We start from the raw sequence: 21341 nt of genomic DNA, 5'->3' as shown, positions 1-21341 counted from the left end.
TTTAGGATGGACCCTGTAAATTCTGTAAATTTTGTAATTTCTTTCATTCATGTAACTGATATTTGTTGAAGAGGATACCGTATGCCAAGGGCAATGTTGGACCCTGAGACAAGTGATAGTTACATCACCCCGTTCTCCTTGCCTGCACAGTCTAGTATAAAAATTAAATTAATATTAGATTAGTCTGTGATTTACAAACCACACACAACTTGCAGTTCCCTTTTGGAATATTCATGTGTTTATCTTTAAAACCGGCTCTGTTTTCTCTCCCAGTCTGCAGTTACGTACGGATATTATTTAAAGAGGCCAGTTCTGTGTCGTTTCAGTCCCTTCTAGCAGTAAGTTTAAACTGAAACCTACATAAATTGTTTAAAATAATATGATGTGAATGTTTTCTCTGAGGCTAAATATTGAATGTTTTTCTTTGTTCTTTTTAAAATTTATGAGATGTTACCTATCTCTCACATGCCTTTGTAAACAGAAACGAAACTTGATAAATAAAATGAAAAGGTTAACACCTGCATATTCCCTCAGAAAGATGCAGGTTTCAAAGGGATGATTCCTATAAAGACATTTACATGCTGTGAAATGCCATCTCTGCTGTTATAACTACTGACTGTAGTGGGCTTTATATCTATATGGTGTCACAAGGCTATTACCCTGACTTCAGATTATTAGTCTTTCAGCCTATTTATTATTTAGTCTTTCAACATATATTTGAAAGTCTTTCAGCATATATTTGGTCTTTATTATTTAGTCTTTCAACATATATTTGGAGTGTTCCCACTCCTCAGAAAGCTAAAAGCAGTTATATAAAAATTAAAGACCTCTTAGGGGCGTGACTGAATATTCCAAACCTTTTCTCAACATTTAATGCTTTTTTGCCTCTACTGTCTGCTCCTGCACCATGAGCTTGTCGGTTAGGACAAAGCAGAGAACACCCACAGCCAATTCAGCCCTCTTCTCCCTCCCTATCATTATATAACAGTCCTGCTGTACAAAGTCACATAACATTGTACAGAGAGAAAATTAATCATCAGCTAATGAGATAGGGATGTAAAAAGAAGTCTGAAAGAAGTAATTGAGAGGCCCCAATTAGGGCCTGTTCTCATGGTTCTCCCGTGCGCATCACTTGCTGATCCCAGGTCCAGGGGTGTGAGAAGGGCATGGAGGGAGGAGGAGGAGGGAGGAAGGACAGGAGGGAGTGAGGACAGGGGGGATACAGAAGCTACAGTTTGTGGGAACAAAAAGAGGCTTTCGCAGTATTCCAGATGAGAGCTAATGAGAACCTAAATTAGCAATGGGAACAAGAAAAGGAAATGATACAGAAGTCCTTCCTAAGGTGGCTCCATCTGCAAGGGTTTGGCAAGTGGCCAGATGTGATCACCTATAGAGGTTTTAAATCAGGAGTGAGAGGAGTCGGTGGCATTAAAAGAAGCAACCAAGCCCTAAAGTTACTTAACCCAGAGTGTGTAAGAGGAGGAGAGTAGCACAGATGCCCAGGATCCTGCAGGCAGTCTTCTGTGGAGCACATTCAGGCAAGACGGAGAAAAGAGTGAGAGGGAGCAGGGAAAATAACTTAGTACACATGAGCTTCCAACCTAAGGAATTAATGGGGACCCCATGTGCATCCCTTAGACCTGGCAATGGCCCTTAAAACTGGAAATTAACAACAGGGGATTCAGAAGAAATCAGTGTTAGGGGAAGGAGTCTAAGCAGATTCGCTTAGGAAGATATTTCTATAAGCACATGCTAGAGTTCACAAACCTGAGGGTGCAGGGAACCTGGTGTACACCTGGGGTGAAGGTAGAGAGGGGAGAGAACAGAAACAATGCCGTGGTGAGAACAAATCACCAACCGCCTGGACACAGGGAGGAAATGGAGGAGGAGAGTCTCCATGTGCCAGCTCCAAGTTCCAGGCCCCCAGTAACAATCTGCCAGGAAGGTAGCTAATGGTTCACCTCCAAAATGTGGCCACAGAAGGATCTTCTGGCCCTCTGTGGCTGAATCTGTCCTGCAAGAAGACATTTGCTGGTGAATTAGAAGAGACAGGAACGTTAAGGGAGGGTTGTCTGGCCATTTATAGCTATTGAGGGCAAGGGAGGGGAAATTCAAGACAGGAGGAAAAGCAAGAAGATAGATTTTGGCAAATTAAATGGAAAATGTAAAACCTTCATTTAGTTTCAAAATGTCAACTGCAAAGTTGCATGAGAACATCCTTCTGCAGAGACAAGACGTGTGTGTTTCAGCTGAATGAGGTCACTTAGCATTCGTCAGCTTTGTGATGGGACTGCCAGAAAGATGACATGATGAGATGACATGGAGCTTTCAGCGCAGGCCTGCCACAAAGTGAGGAGTAAACATGGCCCTTGCTTTTTAATCGTAACAAACCCACTTAGTAAAATAATACATACAAGTTCACAGCTAAGACCACCGTTAATTGGTTGGTCAGCTTCTTTCTGTGGATAACCCTGGACCTCAGAAAAGGTGGATTTTTAGAATTTTTAAACCTCAGAAAAGGTATATTTTAGTCCATGGAAGGACTGAGGGAAGAGGGTGCTGAGGCTGACTGGGAGGAAGAGTCAGGTATTTGTGTGGGCATTCGTCACGGATTTGGCTAGGAATGGTGGGAAAGAGAATCAGACCTGTCACAGGAGCCCAGGAACAAAGACAATGGGTTTTACTACAGGTTATCAAGTCCTAAGTCAACATCTGAGGGATAAATTTTTCACTGTGAAAATTGTTAAAAAACAGAATGGCCATGTCAGGAGCTACTGAGTGCCATGTCACTAGACACATCCAAAGCAGGCAGACTGGAGAGACAGAGAGCTCAGGTGCACAGTGAAGCAGCAGCAGGCCTCTTGATTCTGATTCCAGCTCTCCCCTTAACCAGCTGTGCAACTTTGGGCAAGTCCCTTCACCTCTGTTGGCATCCATTTTCTTACCTCTAAATCAAGACAGTAGGATAGGTAATGCCCAGGTTGCTTTCAGCTTTGAAATTTCCTAATCTTTGGTTAGGTCCAGTGTCTGCTGCCTCCTTGTCAAAATGAACCCCTCCACGCCTGGTTGTCACATGCCGGCATGCTTTTCACGCCTCAGCTGTGAGGCCCACTGTGTCTTAGGGTGTGTTTCAGCGGGTCTAAGAAGGCTAGAGCAGCTCACTCTGAGTGTGTCAGCCCAGGCTTCTGTGTAGAAACCTGTGCTGCCATTGAATTCCTGGCCCGCAGTGTGAGTGAATTTTGCAGAACCTCTGATGAGCTCTTACCTCCTGCTCACTCAGAACACACTTGCTTTTCAAGTGCATGCTCCATGCACAGGTTGCTGGAAAGATCTGATGGAGTTCTTTGAGCAGTCAGTTTTTCTCCATGCCAGCTTTGGTCAGGAGTTCTGAAATTCTCTTTGCTTCATGTCATGTCCTATTTTCAAACATGAGCACCAATCTCCTAACCCAAGTCAACAATACTTAGAAGAGCTGTTGACGGCTGCATTCCTCAGTTCTGCCAGCATTGCATCCTGGTCAAAGCAGACAGAGGGTTTTATTGATGGAATGAGGTCTTTGTTTATAAAGTGTGCACAGCAGGGCACCAGGAGCTCACTCTGGATATACGTCTCGGGTTTAAATGGAAAACATACCTCGCTGCCTTTGAAACTCCTTGGCAAGATTATAAAAGCATTTTCAATTTCACTTTTTTAAAGATCCAGCTTGTAGGCATTACTCAGAAAGTATTCTATTATGTTAATATAGTCTGTGTGGTTAATTTTTTCTTAACAAATACGTAGCCATCTTCAGAGTTTGTTTATTTAACAAAGGAAAAACCTAAGAGCTATTCTGCTTCCAGGGGACTGGTTTTGAACGTTTCTTCCAGGAGAATATTTAGACGTATCTTTGTATTTATTATCCCAATAGGTATATTCGGGGGCTGCCTTTTCACATGCCCATTGCATATACAGAAGTTATCCTTTTCAAGAACCTAGTCGCTGCCACCCCTCCAGGATTCCTTCCCTGACACTCCCCCAGCACCTCCCCCACCACTTCCAACCCCATTTGTTTTCTAGGTAGGGCTGTTGTATCAAAGCACCACAACTGGGTGACTTAAAACGACAAAATGTATTATGTTGCAGTTCTGAAGGCCCAAAGTCTGAAATTAAGGTATTGGCAGGACCTCATTCTGGCTGTCTCACGCCTTTCTGGTGGCTTCTGGTGGTTGCCAACTGTCTTAAGTGATCCTTCACCTGCAGGTGCATCTCTTCAGTCATCACATGGCATTCTCGCTCTGTCTGTGTCTTTTCGCCTCCTCTCATAAGGACACCATCATATTAGATCATGCCTATCCTAATCCAGTATGACCTCACTGTATTGATTACATCTGTAAACACCCTATTTCTAAATAAGGTCGCATTCACAGGTATGGGGGATTAGGACTTTAACATATGTTTTGGGAGACACAGGTCAACCCTTATACCCCCATCCCAGACTGGTTTAGATGTCCCCTCTTCAGTGTTTTCATAGCACCCTTTATTTAAATGTCCCCAAATAGGTGTCATTACTGTATTGGTGTTTTCTGCTAAGTTGTTTCAGTCACTAGCTCTCCACGTCTGTGAAGGAAGGACATTGCGGTGTCTGAATGCAGAGTACCTAGCAAAACATTCAACACCGCGTAGGCACTCAAATGTTTGTCAGATGAAAGGCTTTCTCATCATCATTACGATTGTGTGTATTCTACGTTAATAACATTTATATAAGATGATGTATCTATTCTATGCATTAATAATGTTCATCAATGCTGTCCGTAATTGCTACCATTTACTGAGTATTTACCACGTGCTGCACGTTACGCTAAACACTTCGGTTTTGTTTTATTAACCCCATTTAATCCTCACAAGAACATTAAAATGTAAATATTATTCACTTTATTTTACAGATATTATAAATGAGGCTTAGAAAGATGAAATTTCCCAAGGTCATGCAGGCAGTGCGTGACTGCAGACTTGGGGGTCTCCATCCTTTGATGAACTGCCATCACCCAGATGGTCTTGGGTGACCCGGAAGACCAGAATGTCTATCTGGTATCCGTGTTCTCCTTCCCTTGATGAAGACACTGAAGCCCAGAGAGGTTAAAAAGCCGGTCAGCCTTAGGTCATCCAGCTGTGCCAGATCCCTTGACTTTCAGATCCCCTTTTTAAAAATGTTCACTTTTCCTCTGCTGTGCACAGAACAATTTAAGAATGTTTGAAAAAAGGAAAACATGGAATGCAAAAAAGCATTACCTTAATAGTTCACAAATTTAGTGATGTTACAGAACAGCAAGACTTGTCCATTGCAAAGCAGGCTGTTCTGAAAAACTCTTTCCGTTGGAAACTCCTGCTAAACAGAACGTCCTCATGTATCACGTGGCTTCTCTGCAGCAGAGCGATGATAGGTCGGTGATTCTGGAAAAAGAAGCAGAGTGACTGCATGTTCGTTAGAGCTCTCCGGCCTGCCTCTCTGCCCCTCATAAGTCCTGGGACCTGGCGCCGCACACTCAGCCTCTGGCATCAGGGTCCATCTGGCATCAGGCAGGAGGAAGGGGGCTGTGGAGCCCTGCATTCTAAGACTCAGCATCCAAGCAGGCTTTATGCTGGTCAGGCTGTGACCTGTGTTCCATGTCTGATAACTGAGGGGTCGATCTCCTTCCCCAAACCCCAGGCTTCCATTCTGGTGTCTGGATCCCGTCTTGCTTCTCCTACCTGAATTCTGGCTTAAGTAACCTGCCAGTTGGCCCAGTATTCTCAACTGTGACTTCATGAGTTGATGCAAACTCTAGTTCCCCTGGGCTGGATCTGAACCCTGGACCAGGGGGTGCATGCCCTGTGACCCATAGACAGAGTCCTCTGGGCAGCCGCCTTGGTGGACATGTGTTTTATCTGCTGCGAATAATCTCTGTGTTCAACCACTTTGTCAGGATACCCTCGGCCCAGGGCTACACCTGTGATGCAGCCATTTAGCCTGATTACTGCCTCGTTATTTTCTTCCAGGCCAGACTTGTTCCCGGTACTGAGAACTTCTCTCTGTCTGTTTTCCCTGCCCACACCTAACCTAGTTAGTATGCCTAGCCTTGCCTGGCAAAAGGCCTCAACCACCTTTCTTTCAAATGAAATCTAGTTCTCATCTCAAATATGAGACTCTAAACTGAAGCATCGACTAGAAAGGGCAGAAAAGGAGCAGGTCATGGCTAGGGGGCAGCAAAGAGAAGGAGTGAGGAAGGGCGGCCCAGGCAACCAGGCCCTGGCCTGGCAGGGTGCAACTCTGACTTTGAGGGGCTGAGTTCCAGGAAGAGCAAAGTTGAAACTCACCAGCTTGAATAGCAGGGTCCCTCTGATCTGATCTGACTCCTGCAGTCTCTCCAGACACTGTGGCCACACTGCCAAATGCACACCATGAGACAGCCATGAAAAGTTGTTTGGAGTTCCCCAGGCCTACCAGGCTCTCTCTGTGTCTTCTGAGCCTCAGCTCGTGTGTCCCAACTCTTTCTCAGAGTTTGATTCCCATCCTTTATCCTCTTCCCAAACTCAAGTGGGGAACTGACTACTGTCACCTCTGTACCTCCGGATCCTGGCAGTCGTATGTGCCCAGGAAATGCTGAATGAACGCTTTAATTCAACCGAATGAGTGCTTGAATCAATTCAGCTGCCATGCCTCTAAAATCCTAAACACAAAGCCCCAACCTGCCTTCTGAAAAATGCTCATCCAATTGATAAAACACTGGCCTGTGAATCAGTAAACAGGATTTTTGTTTTTGGTTTTTGTCTCATCCAGTTGGGAGCAGAGAACCAAAAAGAAACCTTTGCTGAGCCTTGGCTGTGGACACTCTCTGCTGGGAGCAGGCAACACAGAGAGGAGCCAGACAGGGCCACGGTCTGAGATGAATAGCCCTTCCTTCCTCTCGTTTCAGTACAGTTTTGATAATAAAGTTCTACTGCATACTTAATTGGATTCTTTCTTGCTGTGATTTAAGCAGTTCTCCTCTTCTTCGCTGAGTAGAATTATACCTCATTATCTCTGAAGCTTGCAGGGCAGCTTTTCCTAACAGGGCCTGGAGCGGACTCTCAGGGTTGTGTTGCCTTCTCACCTTTGTCTTCCTGGATTTTCAGTTTGTGCTTTAATGAGTGAGTACATCCTATTCTCCTGTGCTGTTTGAGAAAACAATTTACATCTTTACATATATTGTCAAAAAGTAATGGGTTCTTTTTTTTTCCTAAACTCTAATCCTTCCCTCCTTTCTCCTCTCGAATACTGAATCTCCGATCCTTTGAAGTCCAACATAATTTTTTGTATTAATTCCTTTCTAAGCTCTTTTCAAGCAACTGCACTTGCCATGCGACTTCATTAAGCCTCATAGTCTCCTCACACTGATTCTGAGAAAAAGCAAAGTAACTCTCGCTGTATATTAAAATATTTTCTATAAGAGTGGTATCTTCTGTCCCCATTGCTGGCCTTGAGAAAGAACACAGAAGTCTGTGGCAACTAAGGAGAAGGCAAGCGCTGGGCTCCTCTTCTCATTTGCGGGAAACATCTGCTGATTATAATTCACAGGGCTCCCATTGCAGGGTTTGCAGTCCTGAGTGGTTTCAGCCTTAAATCATCCCATGTTGGCAAATAATACCGAGGGCCAGGCCAGGAAAGAAACAGCTGAAGCCTATGTACGGAATGAGATTAAGTAAAAGCACGAGCGTGCCAGTATTCCCATTGCCAATATTTCCTTTTCTAATGTGGTCACCTTGGAGGCCAGTATGTTATTTTAATGATGATGATGTTGAAAACCATTCTGTTCTGGAACTTTTCCTTTAGAATTAGCATCTGGATCAGGACCCATCTTGATTTTTTTAAGGATAAAGTAAATTTTAAGAAGTAGTGGCTTGTGTTAGGTGAATCATCAGGTTGGGGTATTCTAGAGGGAAACTTTGAAATGGTCACATTATACGTGTTTAAATACTGAGACAAAGACCTGGGCCCTCATTATGACTCTGCCATTTGTTTGATTTGGAATGTTAGAAGTTTTACCTAAGCGCTTTAAGCCCTACTTTCTTTTCTGTAAAATGGGAATCATACTTGTGAAACTTTTTGACAATTGAGAGAATAAGCAGAGTCATCCCTGTCACTTGTAAACCTTTTATGTGTTTTGTATGTCACTTTGTTCTGAGCACCATCAGCATGGAATCCTGGAGTTGGAATGCTAGCACTCCAAGAGATAATCCAGTCAAGCAGTCCCATAATGCAGATGAAGAAACTGAGAGCCACGGCTGTAGAGGAAGTACCTAGACCGCCAGGGTGACTACTTTGAAAGAAAATGCTTATCTGACATTTATATTTAGGGCTCCTTTTAAAAAAACAACCAAAACACCCTCCTTTTGCTGAAGTCAGGCTAGTACACTGCCAACTTAAATGGAGTTTTTAATAAATGGGACAGCAGTCCTCTTGGGGTTATAGATCAGAATCACACTGTTTGTTCTGTTCAGCCCAGAGGAGGAGTGGAAATGTCCAGAGTAGCTGGCAGGATCTGTAAACCTTTTTCTAGACCTTCTGTATCCTATGGAGCTCCTTAGTAAACAAAGGGTGTGGTTGTCCTTTCATCTGCTTCTGGGCTCCTTCAGCCTTTCAGACAGGTAAGCAAAGAGGCCATGCCTGAGGCACAAGCTGTGCACGAGAACCAAAAGGGGCCTGCGGGAGGCTCCGGGGCAGGAAGGAAGAGTGGAAGTGACGTAAGATGAGGAGGGAGGAAAAGATAGGAGAGTATGAGACAAGGAGGAAGTTTCATTCTTGCAGGGAAGAGGAGAGCACCATGATCTCTCCTGGCCTGTCTACCTGGGAACATTTGCACGCCACCCATGAGACTGTTTCTTGCCAACGGGAAAACCCTCACAAGCAGGATCCCCTTGTAGCTGCTCAGTACAGTACTTTCATAGTTCCTGCTGTTAGAAAGGTCTCACTTATTTGTTTCTATGTCATCTTTGAAATCACTTGTTTCATTATCAGATTAAAAAAAAAACTCAGTGTTTATGCTGGAAAACTCACTCATTTTGCACATTCTATTTTCAAGTGTGTGTGTGTTTTAATATAGGGCATAAAGATTTCAAAAGGGTAGGCCAATTATTTGTTGACTAAATTATAGGAAGAAAGTGCAATTATCCAATAGAATCCAGAAATGAATATAGCTAATTTTATACCTGCAGGTAGCTAACCCAGCCATAGTAATAGTAATCACTTTGTTTTGCTTTTTTTTTGTTTTGTTTTTTTAATTCCGGGGGAAATAGGTTAGGTGGGACCTGAATACATCATTATAAAGTATGCACATATAAATTGAACTTTTCTAAATCTAGGTCGCTTGGGTAAGAAGGCTCGTTTGATGAAACCACGCTGACAATTAGATTCCCAGGGCACTTCAATGTGAAATGATATTCTTCCCGTATTCTGGGTCATAAGGCAGTATAAACAATACACCAACGTTAAGAAACAGAAAATTGCATTTGCAGTAATAGCGAAGCTTCATGGTGCATGGTTTTTACACTTTAGTATGCTGTGTTCTTTCTGCCATGTTACTATTTTAACTAATATAATTTCCTCTTCGTGTAGTTTTAGGTTCATCTTCTCCTTCTTTTCTCCTTACCCTTCTGGTACAGCTTTCTATAATACCGCATCTTATGCCAGGAGATATCCCTGAAAAATAGAAAGCATAAAAATCAAACCATCTTCACAGGAAAATGGCAAAAACAACAACCAAAATGGATTTAATCTCTAGTCAAAATGTTATCTTGTGTGCTTTACAGACTCCATCTGTGTCCCAGGCTTTGACCCAAGCCTCAACATGATGACTGGAATCGCCCCCATTAACCCGATGATACCAGGCCTTGGACTGGTACCTCCCCCGCCGCCAACAGAAGTGGCGGTTGTCAAGGAAATCATCCACTGCAAGAGCTGTACTCTTTTTCCTCAAAATCCGAGTAAGTAACACCTGTGAGAAATGTTTGCTCATCATTTAAAATTTTTTTCTTTTTAAACTTAAGAATGGCATTGCAATCATTTTCAGATGCTTCTCACACATAAATGTGCAGAATGGGCCGGGCGCGGTGGCTCAAGCCTGTAATCCCAGCACTTTGGGAGGCCAAGGCGGGTGGATCACGAGGTCAAGAGATCGAGACCATCCTGGTCAACATGGTGAAACCCTGCCTCTACTAAAAATACAAAAAAAAATTAGCTGGGCACGGTGGCACGTGCCTGTAATCCCAGCTACTCAGGAGGCTGAGGCAGGAGAATTGCCTGAACCCAGGAGGTGGAGGTTGCGGTGAGCCGAGATTGCACCATTGCACTCCAGCCTGGGTAACAACAGCGAAACTCCGTCTCAAAAAAAAAAAAAAATAAATGCACAGAATGGGGATCCATTCTACAGAAGGTCTTTGTCTCTTGATTAGAATACATCTACAGGGATGTGGCCACGTGTCTGTCCAGAAGCTGAGTGCACACTATAAAGCCAGTACGTGGGATTTGGGGGTGTGTATCCGGTATTAAGACGTTTTGCATGCAGTGAAGGCTAGTGTTTGCTAGAGAACACAGTGTGAAATATGTGAACACTTCCATCCGTCTTCACAAATGTGGGAGAGAAACTGAAATGTGTTTTGCTAGATGGAAAACTGAATTAATTTGACAGTTAGCAATTTAGGGGCTGGGGAGAGGGAAGCCTGCATCTCTGAGTTTCTGGACCAAATTGCATTTGCTTGAAGGAAACATACATTTGATGAAGTAAATGGGCCAGAATTTTATTTTTTAATTTTGCCTCAAATACTAAGTTTATGGGCTTGAAAACCTAGAACTTTTTTTTTTTTCACGTTAATCAGTGTTGCCTTTTTTAAGTGGACTTTTCAGGAGATTGCTTTAGTAATCTACATATAAAATAGGTAAAATGTTGTAAGAGTGTACATTTTATCTTTCTATACAGCCTCCCCAAAATTTAATAGTTTGCTCATTTAAATGTGAATAATAACAAAGCATTTTTTTTCAGGCCCGGTGTTTCACAGCCAGGTAGGTATTGTGCGTGCTTTTCTAGGTTATGCTTGCTGTATTCTGCTTTGCTGCTCCTTTATCTGGAAATGAGACAAAGCAGATAACACGCTGAGGTTTTTCATCATGTTGTCATTTCATCATGTTTTGTACTTTGGGAAGTTTTTTCCCTCCCTTTTCTGGGCTTTTGTAGTATAAATGAAATCATGCAGACATTTGCTTCATCTTTGTTCATGGACAAGCATACAGCCACTCTGTGTAGCAGTGAACGCAGAAAGTAAGGGTTGGGAGCAGGAGGGGAGAGGGACGTAGAAACAAGACCGCCGGGGATGAATATAAGTTGGTGTAGAAATTTACCGTCAGTCAGTCTGGAGAAAGTGACTCTGCAAGCTTTAGTGTTGCCGGGAGAACCAGAAAGAGCGAGCAAATAAATGAAAGACAAAACTCTGTTTTGTTGTGATTATTAGATCTTCCACCTCCTTCCACAAGAGAACGACCTCCTGGGTGTAAGACTGTATTTGTCGGAGGATTACCGGAAAATGCTACTGAAGAAATTATTCAAGAAGTCTTTGAACAGTGCGGTGATATTACAGCAATTCGGAAGAGCAAGAAGAATTTTTGTCACATTCGCTTTGCAGAGGAATTCATGGTTGATAAAGCCATTTACCTTTCTGGTACTTTGCATTACATAAGGAGTTTTCTAGGCATTTTGTTATGTTTTGTGATGTTAATATGAGCTTATTCCCTTTGGCCTTAATGCAAAATTAAATCCTCATAGTCTGGGGCTGAAAAGGAAGAATCCTACCTTCTTGGCTGCCAGAAGCTCTGTGCTAAGTCTGTGAAGGTACCTCAGTGCAAGAGCAATTTCCCACCATCCAGCCTTTAGGAATTCCATCGAGTTTCTAATTAATGTTCTCAAGTGCTTATTAGATGAAAAGCAATATTATGAGTACTAAGGATCATTATTATTGTTGGATGTAATCCTCTGGGAGAGTAAAGTACTCTCTCAGAATAATTTCAGGTTTTTGGAAATGGATTCACTTTCTAGACACCAGGGTACCAAAGCAAGGTCAGTTCGTTGCAGGAAAGTAGCTCGGGGGCCCTAGGAGAAAGCCCAGTGTTGTTGCCTCTTTGGTGGTTCATTAAGCCTTGTCCTTTGGTGCCAATTTTGATAGGTGATTTTTGCAGATACTGAAATTAAGCCTCGTGCTGCCTTCCCCATTTGTGGGTGCTGGGCCAAGTGAATGGAGTCTGTCCACAAGGCCTTTCCAAATCTGAGAATTAGGGGGCGGCTTTGGAAGAACATATTCTCAGACTGAACTAGCTGCCCTTCCCTTACACTCCCTACCTCCATATTTCAGTCTGTCCCTCTGCATTTCACCTCCCTATTCCTGAGGCAAAGCTAATGGGTAAAGGGAAAACAATAGTGGGGAACCTATCTGAACATTCCTGCCAGGTTTCACTTAATTTCTGCAGTCTGCCTCTATTGCAATGAAATTCTGTGCAAACCCCAGAAAGCTTGAGGGTATAGTACTGCAGAGACTTTCCTGAGATAGACAGTGATATGGAGAACTTTAAAACTCCTTATTTCCACATAGAAAATAAAAACTAAAAGCATTTCAAAATGGAGAAGGAAGACAAAGCATAGGATGAAGACATTTTATGACACACAATCCGCGGGTAGACAACGGGGGGGTTCTGTGACTTTGTGGTGCTGGGTTTCAGGGCCTAGAGTTTCCATTTTCTCATCTGCAAAATGAAGATAGTAACAGTATGACCTTGTAGGATTGTGAAGAGAAATGAATCAAATAATAGATACTAAGTACTTAGCAGGGCACCTGCAACATAGAGATCATTTAGGAAATGGTTGTCTTAACACAGATATCCTGATCGTGATAACGAAGGACTGATTTTTCTGTCTCAAGAGCCTGTCTTGGGGACCTGGGTTCTAATCATCACTGTACCAATAAAACTGCAGTCTTCCCTCAGTACATTCAGGGGATTGTCCAGGGCCCCTGCCCCTGCCCGTGTATATCCTACAGGACCCTCATGTATATGAAAAGTCAGCCCTCCATGTATGTGGGTTTCACATCCCTCAAATACTGTATTTTTGATGCACGTTTGGTTGGAAAAAATCCTCCTACAAGCGGACCTGCACAGATTAAGCCCATGCTGTTCATTTTCAACGGTATTCTTTACCCCACTTGATTAAATGAGAAGGTTAGAGTAAATCAAAGGTTCTTTTCGACACTAATACAACACAATGTTCAGACCCAATCAGAAGCCTCATAAGACACTGACAAAGACGCACAGTCCCAAACTGATGCATCTGAAAAGTACTCCTTGATGATCCCTTGATCTTACGATTTTCTAGCCTGGGCGCTGGTCCCACTTCTTTCAGCAAACCCCAGATTGCTGCTTGTTCTGCCCCATTACTGTGGGAGAAGAAGAGAGCTAGGCCTCCAGCCTCCCTGCCTGGGTACAGAGGAGCCTCCTAACTCTGCCTCCCTGCCCTTGAGAGGCTGTAGCATCAGTCCCAGGAAGACCTGCAAGGCCAGATAACTGGAAAGGCAGGAAGGAAGTCGGGCGGCCCCGCCTGCGTGCGGGCTCCGGCAAGCCCAAGCCCAGCTGGAAGGCCTGTCTAATTTTAGGACCACATTCACATTTGAAGGCCTAGCTAATTTTAGACTCAGCCTCATCAGGGTCTCTTTTAAGTCCTTAATGATGACATTTCTGTGAAAGTTAGGGTGTTTCTGGAGCCAGAAATGTTTGAAAACCGATTTTCTGGACCCGAGCAGGGGAAGGGTACTTGGCCAGTTGGGATAGCTGGCCAGTTTAAACAGTCCTGCTTGCTCAGCTGTTATGCAATTCTCACTGTGGCCTGCTGACTTACTAAGTTTCCCTGGCCCGCAACCAAGATACACTTTGCTTTCGCGTTAATTCTGTGCATCTGAGATTGGATGTTTTTTGTTTTTGATTGGTATTGTTATGGCATCACAGAAATCAGATGTGAGGTCTATATCTTATTTGTAACTTTTCAAAGGTGTGAAGTGGCCTCCTGGGGAGAAGCCAGCCTCTACAGAGATTTTCAGCTGAGTTTTATCCCAAAAATGCTAAAGTAATCCATTGATATATTGAACATCAGCACAGTGTAGTCTAGCATATTACAGTTGTATCTCATTTGCAAAACCCCTACCCTGGAAAAGTGCTTATGTTGCTCTCTCCTCTGACAGCCTCCAGCAGCTGTGTTCCTGCTGGGACCTGGATTTATGTTCTGAAAATCTGAGTACCCCAAATTGAAGAGCAACCTCAAAGTCAGCTATTCTTCATTTGAAGTTAGGCCGGCTGGCTGGTTTCAGTTCTGTTAGTGTTGATTTCTCAGATCAAGTTTCTGCTCATAATCTTTATATAAGTTGGGTAGCTCACAGTGAATCCCCCAATGATTTCCAGGCCCATTTTTTTTCTTTATCTAGCTCCAGGCTTTTGCACAGGCTCCTGTGGCCTTAAAAGATTACATGAACAATTTGTGAGGTACTGCATACCAGATGAGGTGCTGCAGGGCTGTGAGGAAGGCAGTGGCGAGGCCTCTTGATTGAAGGTAAAATATTCTCCTGCGTGCCTCAGAGGATAAGTGGAAATAAAACAGCATTGCAGAATCGCCTTGGTCATTGTGGCTTTTGCAGCTGCTGAGAGAGAATTGAGCAGCAGCATTTTCTAGGGGAATGTAGCAATAGCCCATGAGTGAGGTGTTCTGGAGTTCACTCTGTAGATCTTTTTAAATATCATAGATACTCTGTATTTACTCATATTTCACCTATACAATAGAAGTATAGTAAACTGAAAATATAGTAAAATCAAGGCCATAAAAAGGTAGAGAAAAAAAATGCTTCATGCCAAATTTGTTTCTGAGCTTTGTAGAAGCCAGGGAGAAGAAGGAATGACCATGATAAGCCCCTAGTTCTTAAGATTATCTTCTCTTGGGGATATTGGTTTGGAAGATGGATAACATCCCTCTGAGACAACTCTCCAAGGTATGTTTATCCCCAAACCTGTCATAGCCCTAACTTTGCAGAGCTTCAGGATTGCTGGGGAAAAGCATAGTTGTTTCCCATCTCCTATGGGAATTGTGCCCGTAGTGACGTCAGAGACATAAGTGAGCATGTGCCTACGCGTGCCTTGGAGGTCTGGACCAAAAACGTGTGGCCACTGTGACATTATGGTGTGACCAGATTTTCCACTGGTTTCAGGTTACAGGATGCGATTGGGGTCTAGCACCGACAAAAAGGATTCAGGCCGCCTTCATGTGGACTTTGCCCAGGCCAGAGATGACTTCTATGAGTGGGAATGCAAGCAGAGGATGCGCGCCCGGGAGGAGCGGCACCGGCGCAAGCTGGAGGAGGACCGGCTCCGGCCCCCGTCCCCGCCCGCCATAATGCACTACTCGGAGCACGAAGCCGCTCTGCTGGCCGAAAAGCTGAAAGGTATGGGCCACCTACGCTGGCTCTTTTTCCTCCACAGGGATCCCCAGACATGCACTGTGCATTTTTCCTGCCTCTTCACCATTGGCCCTTCAGTACAATGTCTGCTATGCCTTAGAAAGGCTTTAAGAGGCTAGTGTAAGCACAGACTCTTTACAGAGCTGGGTGGGGGTAGCTGGGAGTCCCCTGGAAGCTGAAGACACCTGGGCTCCATCTTCCTGCCTGGAACAGAACCCTGCCCCTTTCCAGCATGCTTACCCATTTTCTCCATGAAACTGGGTAAGTGACTATATACAGTCACTTGACAGATCTCACCGAATGAGGGGGCAGAAAAGTCCCCAAAGCAGGCTATTATCTTCTGACCCAATGTTGTGCATGTTTACCAGACTCTTAAAGCCTTCTTAAGGCAAAACAGCAGACATGGTGCTAGGGTCCACAGAGGACAGAAAAGAAACATAGACTGGGATTCCGGTCTTCAGAGATGCCGTTGAAGGGACATCCTGTAAGAGGAGGACATCCTCTTACAGGATGATTAGCAAAAGAGTATGTTTTAGTTCCTCTAATGTTTTCTGAGGCCCTCCATGGTGTTTTATGCTGAGGGAAATAAAGACATAGGAAGACTTTATAGCACCTGCCTCTGCGAGCTACAGTGATGCCAGATTTGGAAGTTAGGATGACATGTGAATTCAGTTCTGTTATTGACCAAAGTTATGTGAGCTGAGCAACATATGGGCATTTTACAGGCAAATGATGGTCAGGTCCTCCTCAGGTCATTGAGCACTGTCAGGATTTGATGAGAGAACATAAGTCAGAGCTGCTGGCCACAGGTAGGTGTCTACAGATAAACAATTAACTAATACCATGCCAATGGCATGACTGTCAACCAAGGTATATGCAACATGCTTTGGGGACTCAGGGGCCAGTGCAAATAATGTTGATGGAAGCGTCAAGAAAGTCTTTATGGAGGAGGCATAATTTGAAATTTGCAGAATAAATAAGATTTCCCCCCACCCCCCAGGAGAAAAAAAAAGGCATAAGAGCAATTCTAGTTAGAGGCTGGAGACTTGGGAATAAAAACCCACAGAAGCAGAGGGAATTCAGCATAGACGCTGCCTTTCTAGAGCGAGGTAAAGCTGGAATGGCGATCTGGGCCAGATGGCAGACCCCTGAAGGCTATTGCTGGATTTGGCTTTTATTCCATAAGCAGTGGAGAAGCCATAACAGTTTTCTGATGAGAGGAGGGATGTGATTGATCCTTCAAGTGTTTTAGAACATGGAATGTATTGCTGCCAGTGTATAAAGTGGATTGGACATTTTTCACTTAAAAAAGTACGAAAAGCTGCCTAACACCTATTTTAGGAAGATAGGAAGTTGACATTCTATGCTAAAAAAAAAAAGGTGGGGGCGGGGGCGCTGTGCTTCCAATCTTCATCCCCGATCCAGGACTTGAGAATCCTTAATCAACTGCAGTTGGCACTGAAATGCCCGCACCGTAACCAAGGAATGCTTCCTGCTAACGCTCTTGTGGTATGTTCTGCTGCTTTGAGAAGTCATGTCCTCCTGATGTCAATACGCTGGCCCTGGCTGTCCCTTTAATAAACAGCATATGCAGTGCTGATATAGACGTCATCGCACTTTTCCATCCAGCCTGGAAACCATAAGGAGTGGCCAAAATGAGACTCATCAAGGTTCTCAACAAGGAATATTCACTGGAACAATAATCATTCTTTAACATCTAGTATGTTGTGTGGTATCAGATGATGATCTACACAGACTAAACTGGATTCAGTTTGTCCACACCTAGAAGTGACAAAAACTAGCACCTTGATCTGTGACCCCATAGAGGATTGCATTAAAGTGTATCATCTGGTCATGTTGTTTTTAAGAATCCAGGACAGAAGTATCTCCACACGCATGAAGTACGTGGCATTTGCCTCTCCCTTTAGAGGATAACAGATTGGGATGTCAATTTGGTAAAGTGATTTGCAAGCCTTGCCATTTCAAAAATATATATTCATATAGATGAGTATAATTTGCAGAATTCAGAAGCTGTATCTTTGCCAAGTACTGTGTGATCCCTTGAGGAAAGAACAGATTGGCCATTTTAATAGATGGCTGTTACAGTAGAATGAACTAGCTGGGGATGTGTCTTAGGCAAGAGGCAGGTAATATGAAGCTTGACAATTTCAACCCAAGCATAGAGTTTGGAATATAAACAGCATTTAATTGCTTAGGAAATTGGCTGCCTCAGAGAGGAAACCCACTCCATGCTCCTTATAATGTTGCAAAGCGAGACAGGAGGAGCTGAGGACACTGTTTCCCTGAAGATGATTTCATTGATGTGGGACATAAAATATAGTCAAGACCTAAGGTAAAGAAATCTGTGTCAGAAAGGAAATGGAAATGCAGTCTGAAAGTACCTAATTGGATTTGGTTTTCTTTCCTCCCCCGAGAAATCTTACTATCTTGGATTTATTACAGATACTTTTCCTCTATTTTATATCATACTTGTTTATTCTTACAATTTTTCTCTTTGAAAGTCAGCTTTATTCAGCAAAATCTGTACAAACGAAGTCTTTCTTATGACCCACAAGGCCCTCTCCATGTCCTGCGCAGTGCTGGGACTGTGCACACAGTAGGCGCTCAGGAAAATGATTCTTTTCTCTCTTCTTCTGCTATTTGGATCTATGAGCATGTTGAATTTCTGGCCAGTGGTTCTACTGGGCATGACGAGAAGTACATGGAAATGATGTGATGTGTGCTCAGCCATCCTTCCAATCCCTCAAGAAGTATTCATTAATTAGCATTTTACCACATGCCTGGCACTGTCCAAGCCACTGGTGGAAAGGACAACAGTGAACAAGCCCCTTCCTCAAAGAATTTAGGTGTCTTCAGTGACAGAGGCACTAACAAATCACCTTGCATTTGCCACTTATAACAGTGCACTATTAAAATAAATATAATAATCCCCCCCTTTTTTTTTTTTGAAATGGAGTTTCGCTCTTGTTACCCAGGCTGGAGTGCAATGGCGTGATCTCGGCTCACCGCAACCTCCACCTCCTGGGTTCAGGCAATTCTCCTGCCTCAGCCTCCCGAGTAGCTGGGATTACAGGCACGCGCCACCATGCCCAGCTAATTTTTTTTTTTTTTTTGTATTTTTAGTAGAGACGGGGTTTCACCATATTGATCAGGATGGTCTCAATCTCTTGACCTCGTGATCCACCCGCCTCGGCCTCCCAAAGTGCTGGGATTACAGGTGTGAGCCACCGCGCCTGGCCAATCCCCTTGTTATATGTGGGAAGTGCAGAGTGCTGCCACAGGGGAGGTAGCCAGCCCAGATGGGCAGTGCTGGAGCGAGAGAGGGAGGATCTTCTGGACCAGGTTATCCCATTCAGGGGCTATTTGACCATCTGAAACCAGAGGAAATGCTGTGTTGTGTTTGTGTAGTGTCTGGGACGTGGAGTCGCCCAGTGCCTGTTAAATTAATACAAATTCTAAAAAAGAAAATTAGTAGGCGCCTTGCTGGTTAAGTAGACAGTGCTCTAAGACAATTCAACTTAATGAAGACCGAGTGAGCAGTAAGTGCTCACAAACCCAAAGTTTGTAGCATGGCTTTGAGAAAGTGAGAAGGAGCTCAATAACACCATAATTAAACTCTATTGGAAACAGTGGCACCAGGCAGATGAGATAATGAATTTCGGTGTCTAACACGGACCATCCACCCCGGGGGAGCCCTGTGTTTGGACTGTGGAAGGAAGAGATTGATTAGACAGTGAGGAAGGATTATATTCTAATTCACTGGGATCTCTCTTGGCAAGAGCATTTAAAAGTTTTTGTGTACTTTTTACCCCCTTAGAAAGCTACACGTAATCTTTCATTTTGTGATGAAGTGCAGAGTTCCTCTCTGAATCAGGCGAAGTCCTGACAAAACCTTGCAAGCAGTGCCTTTGAGACTCACTGGTGTGTCAACAAGAATACTGCCCTCCTGGGATCCGCGTTCATAATTTCCGAAGAACTGGACTCTGATTTGCATACAGAATGGCCCATGTCAGTCTGCCAGAGGGAGGAAGGGACCGATGTGGTACCAGCATTTTGCTGAGATGGTTGTCAATAATTATGGTTCCATGAAAGTCAAAATCAATAATGTTATGAGCCGAGTGGGTGTCCCATTAGCTAGAAGCCAGGCTTCCTTCACAGGGCAAGGGAGACATGCAACACAGGAGCCCGTTTGCAAATAATTTCCTGACGTGTTACTGACCTTCACAGAGGCAAGATAGGCTGTTTCATTGGAAACATTTTGCTTGACCCTGAAGCAGGAATAATCAGAGCATTTTCATATTGCCCTCTTAATTTTCCCATTTTTAGAGCTACCAAGTAGTTAAGAGATTGCATGTGTGTTTAGTGGCTAGAGGGGAACACTAACTGTTTGTTTAACCTTTTGTGCTGTCTGTGATCTCATCAGTTGAGGCAGGGTTAATTGAGCAGCCAGGCATAGGAGACTTGTGTAGGGACGTGTACAGAAGTTTGGGGACTGTGAAAGCAGCAATGCTGTGACCATGCTGAAATTCCAGATTTGCTGAGCCGACCATGTGACTGTGCACTGTGAGCACTTCCCAGCCATCTTTGGAGCCAGAAATCAGTGATAACTATAGACACACCTTTCCTTGTGTGTGTGTTTGTGGACACATGTGTGTGTCCCTCCATTTCTTTGGAAAGAAAAGTGTTTTAGAATGTCTTCCTTGTTTTCCCTCATTCTGTTCAGACATGAAACCCCTGTCTCTTCATTGTTCCTTTATAGATCCAGCTGTAAATAAGGGTACTGCAGCCCACCTAAGTTTCGTATTCAGTGTTTCTGGCTTGGCTCTATTGTTCTGAAATTCAGGGCCGCATCTCCCTGTGCACACAGAGCAGGAGGAAAAAGACACTTACCAATTTGAGTTCCTTTTCCCCATCATTATCTATATATCAGTTTAATTAAAATTCACCAGGTACCCACCACTTTGTGCCATGTCCTGGTCTTTCAAACGATGCTGTGGCAGTGAAATCATGACTGTCTTACAAATATAAAATGAACATGTGCCAATGATTGTATTTAACTAATTAATGAGGAGACCAATACAATGTTAAAACTGTTTCAAAGGAGAATGTGCTTTATAAAGATTTACACTTTCTCCTGAATAAAAATTCATTGCGTTGTTACAGAGAAGAGTTATTTGTATTGTTATCAGTTTGCCACAATTGATGTTCTACTCCTACAGGGTTGTAAAATAGCCTAGTCAGAGATTAGCCAAAGAATTAAAGGTTCCCAACCCTGTAGAATTAGGGAATTCCTGCCCAGCACTCCATAGCAAGGGTCTGTAGTCATCTCTATGCCTATTTCCAAGTCTTAAACATTTTTTTTTCCTGGATAGAAGTCACAGCTATTCTGTAATTGGGCATGGGGACAAGGACAGAGCCTCATACAGCTCTCAAGAATCATGTCTGTTCCTTTTGAAAGTCTCTGCTGTCTCAGCCGCTGCTTTCCACTTCAGCTTTTCATGATCTCTGAACCTTGGTCAGCTCCTAACCAGTTTACCTGGCCTTCACTGAGGCCTTTCCTCAGTGCTTCTCAGACCTCCATGTGCATACAAATCACGGGGAATAAAATGCAGATTCCAATGCAGGAGGTGTGAGAAAGGCTGAGTCTGCATTTTTAACAAGCTCCCAAAGGCTGCTCCTGCATCTGGTCTTTGAATAGCAAAGAGTTCTCCCTTATGCGGTTTTGTAATGCCTCCGATGGGCCAAGTATTCCGACGTGGAAGAGAAGGATCGGGAAGGAGGTTAACAAAGTC

General features: G+C 43.7%; 1 protein-coding gene and 1 long non-coding RNA gene across 23 annotated transcripts in view; one reads left to right on the top strand and one right to left on the bottom strand.

Annotated features, from left to right (window-relative positions):
- Positions 1-21341, top strand: part of ENOX1 (ecto-NOX disulfide-thiol exchanger 1) — a 626515-nt gene that overhangs the window by 446190 nt on the left and 158984 nt on the right. For all 22 annotated transcript variants that reach the window (XM_035302562.3, XM_035302561.3, XM_035302569.3 and 19 more), the window contains 3 exons: positions 9805-9978; positions 11500-11706; positions 15280-15513. In XM_035302562.3, coding sequence (XP_035158453.1) covers positions 9805-9978; positions 11500-11706; positions 15280-15513 — 615 coding nt within the window. The remainder of the gene's footprint in view (positions 1-9804; positions 9979-11499; positions 11707-15279; positions 15514-21341) is intronic.
- LOC144582790 (uncharacterized) lies at positions 4836-7592 on the bottom strand. Its single transcript, XR_013536240.1, has 2 exons — positions 6334-7592; positions 4836-5430 (listed from the first exon to the last, which is right to left on the bottom strand). It is a non-coding gene; the product is annotated as an uncharacterized LOC144582790 (long non-coding RNA).

Source organism: Callithrix jacchus, chromosome 5 (genome assembly GCF_049354715.1).
Source record: "Callithrix jacchus isolate 240 chromosome 5, calJac240_pri, whole genome shotgun sequence".
Taxonomy (NCBI): domain Eukaryota; kingdom Metazoa; phylum Chordata; class Mammalia; order Primates; family Cebidae; genus Callithrix; species Callithrix jacchus.
The sequence above is the reverse complement of the archived record's forward strand: the minus strand, read 5'-3'. Positions and strand labels throughout refer to the sequence as shown.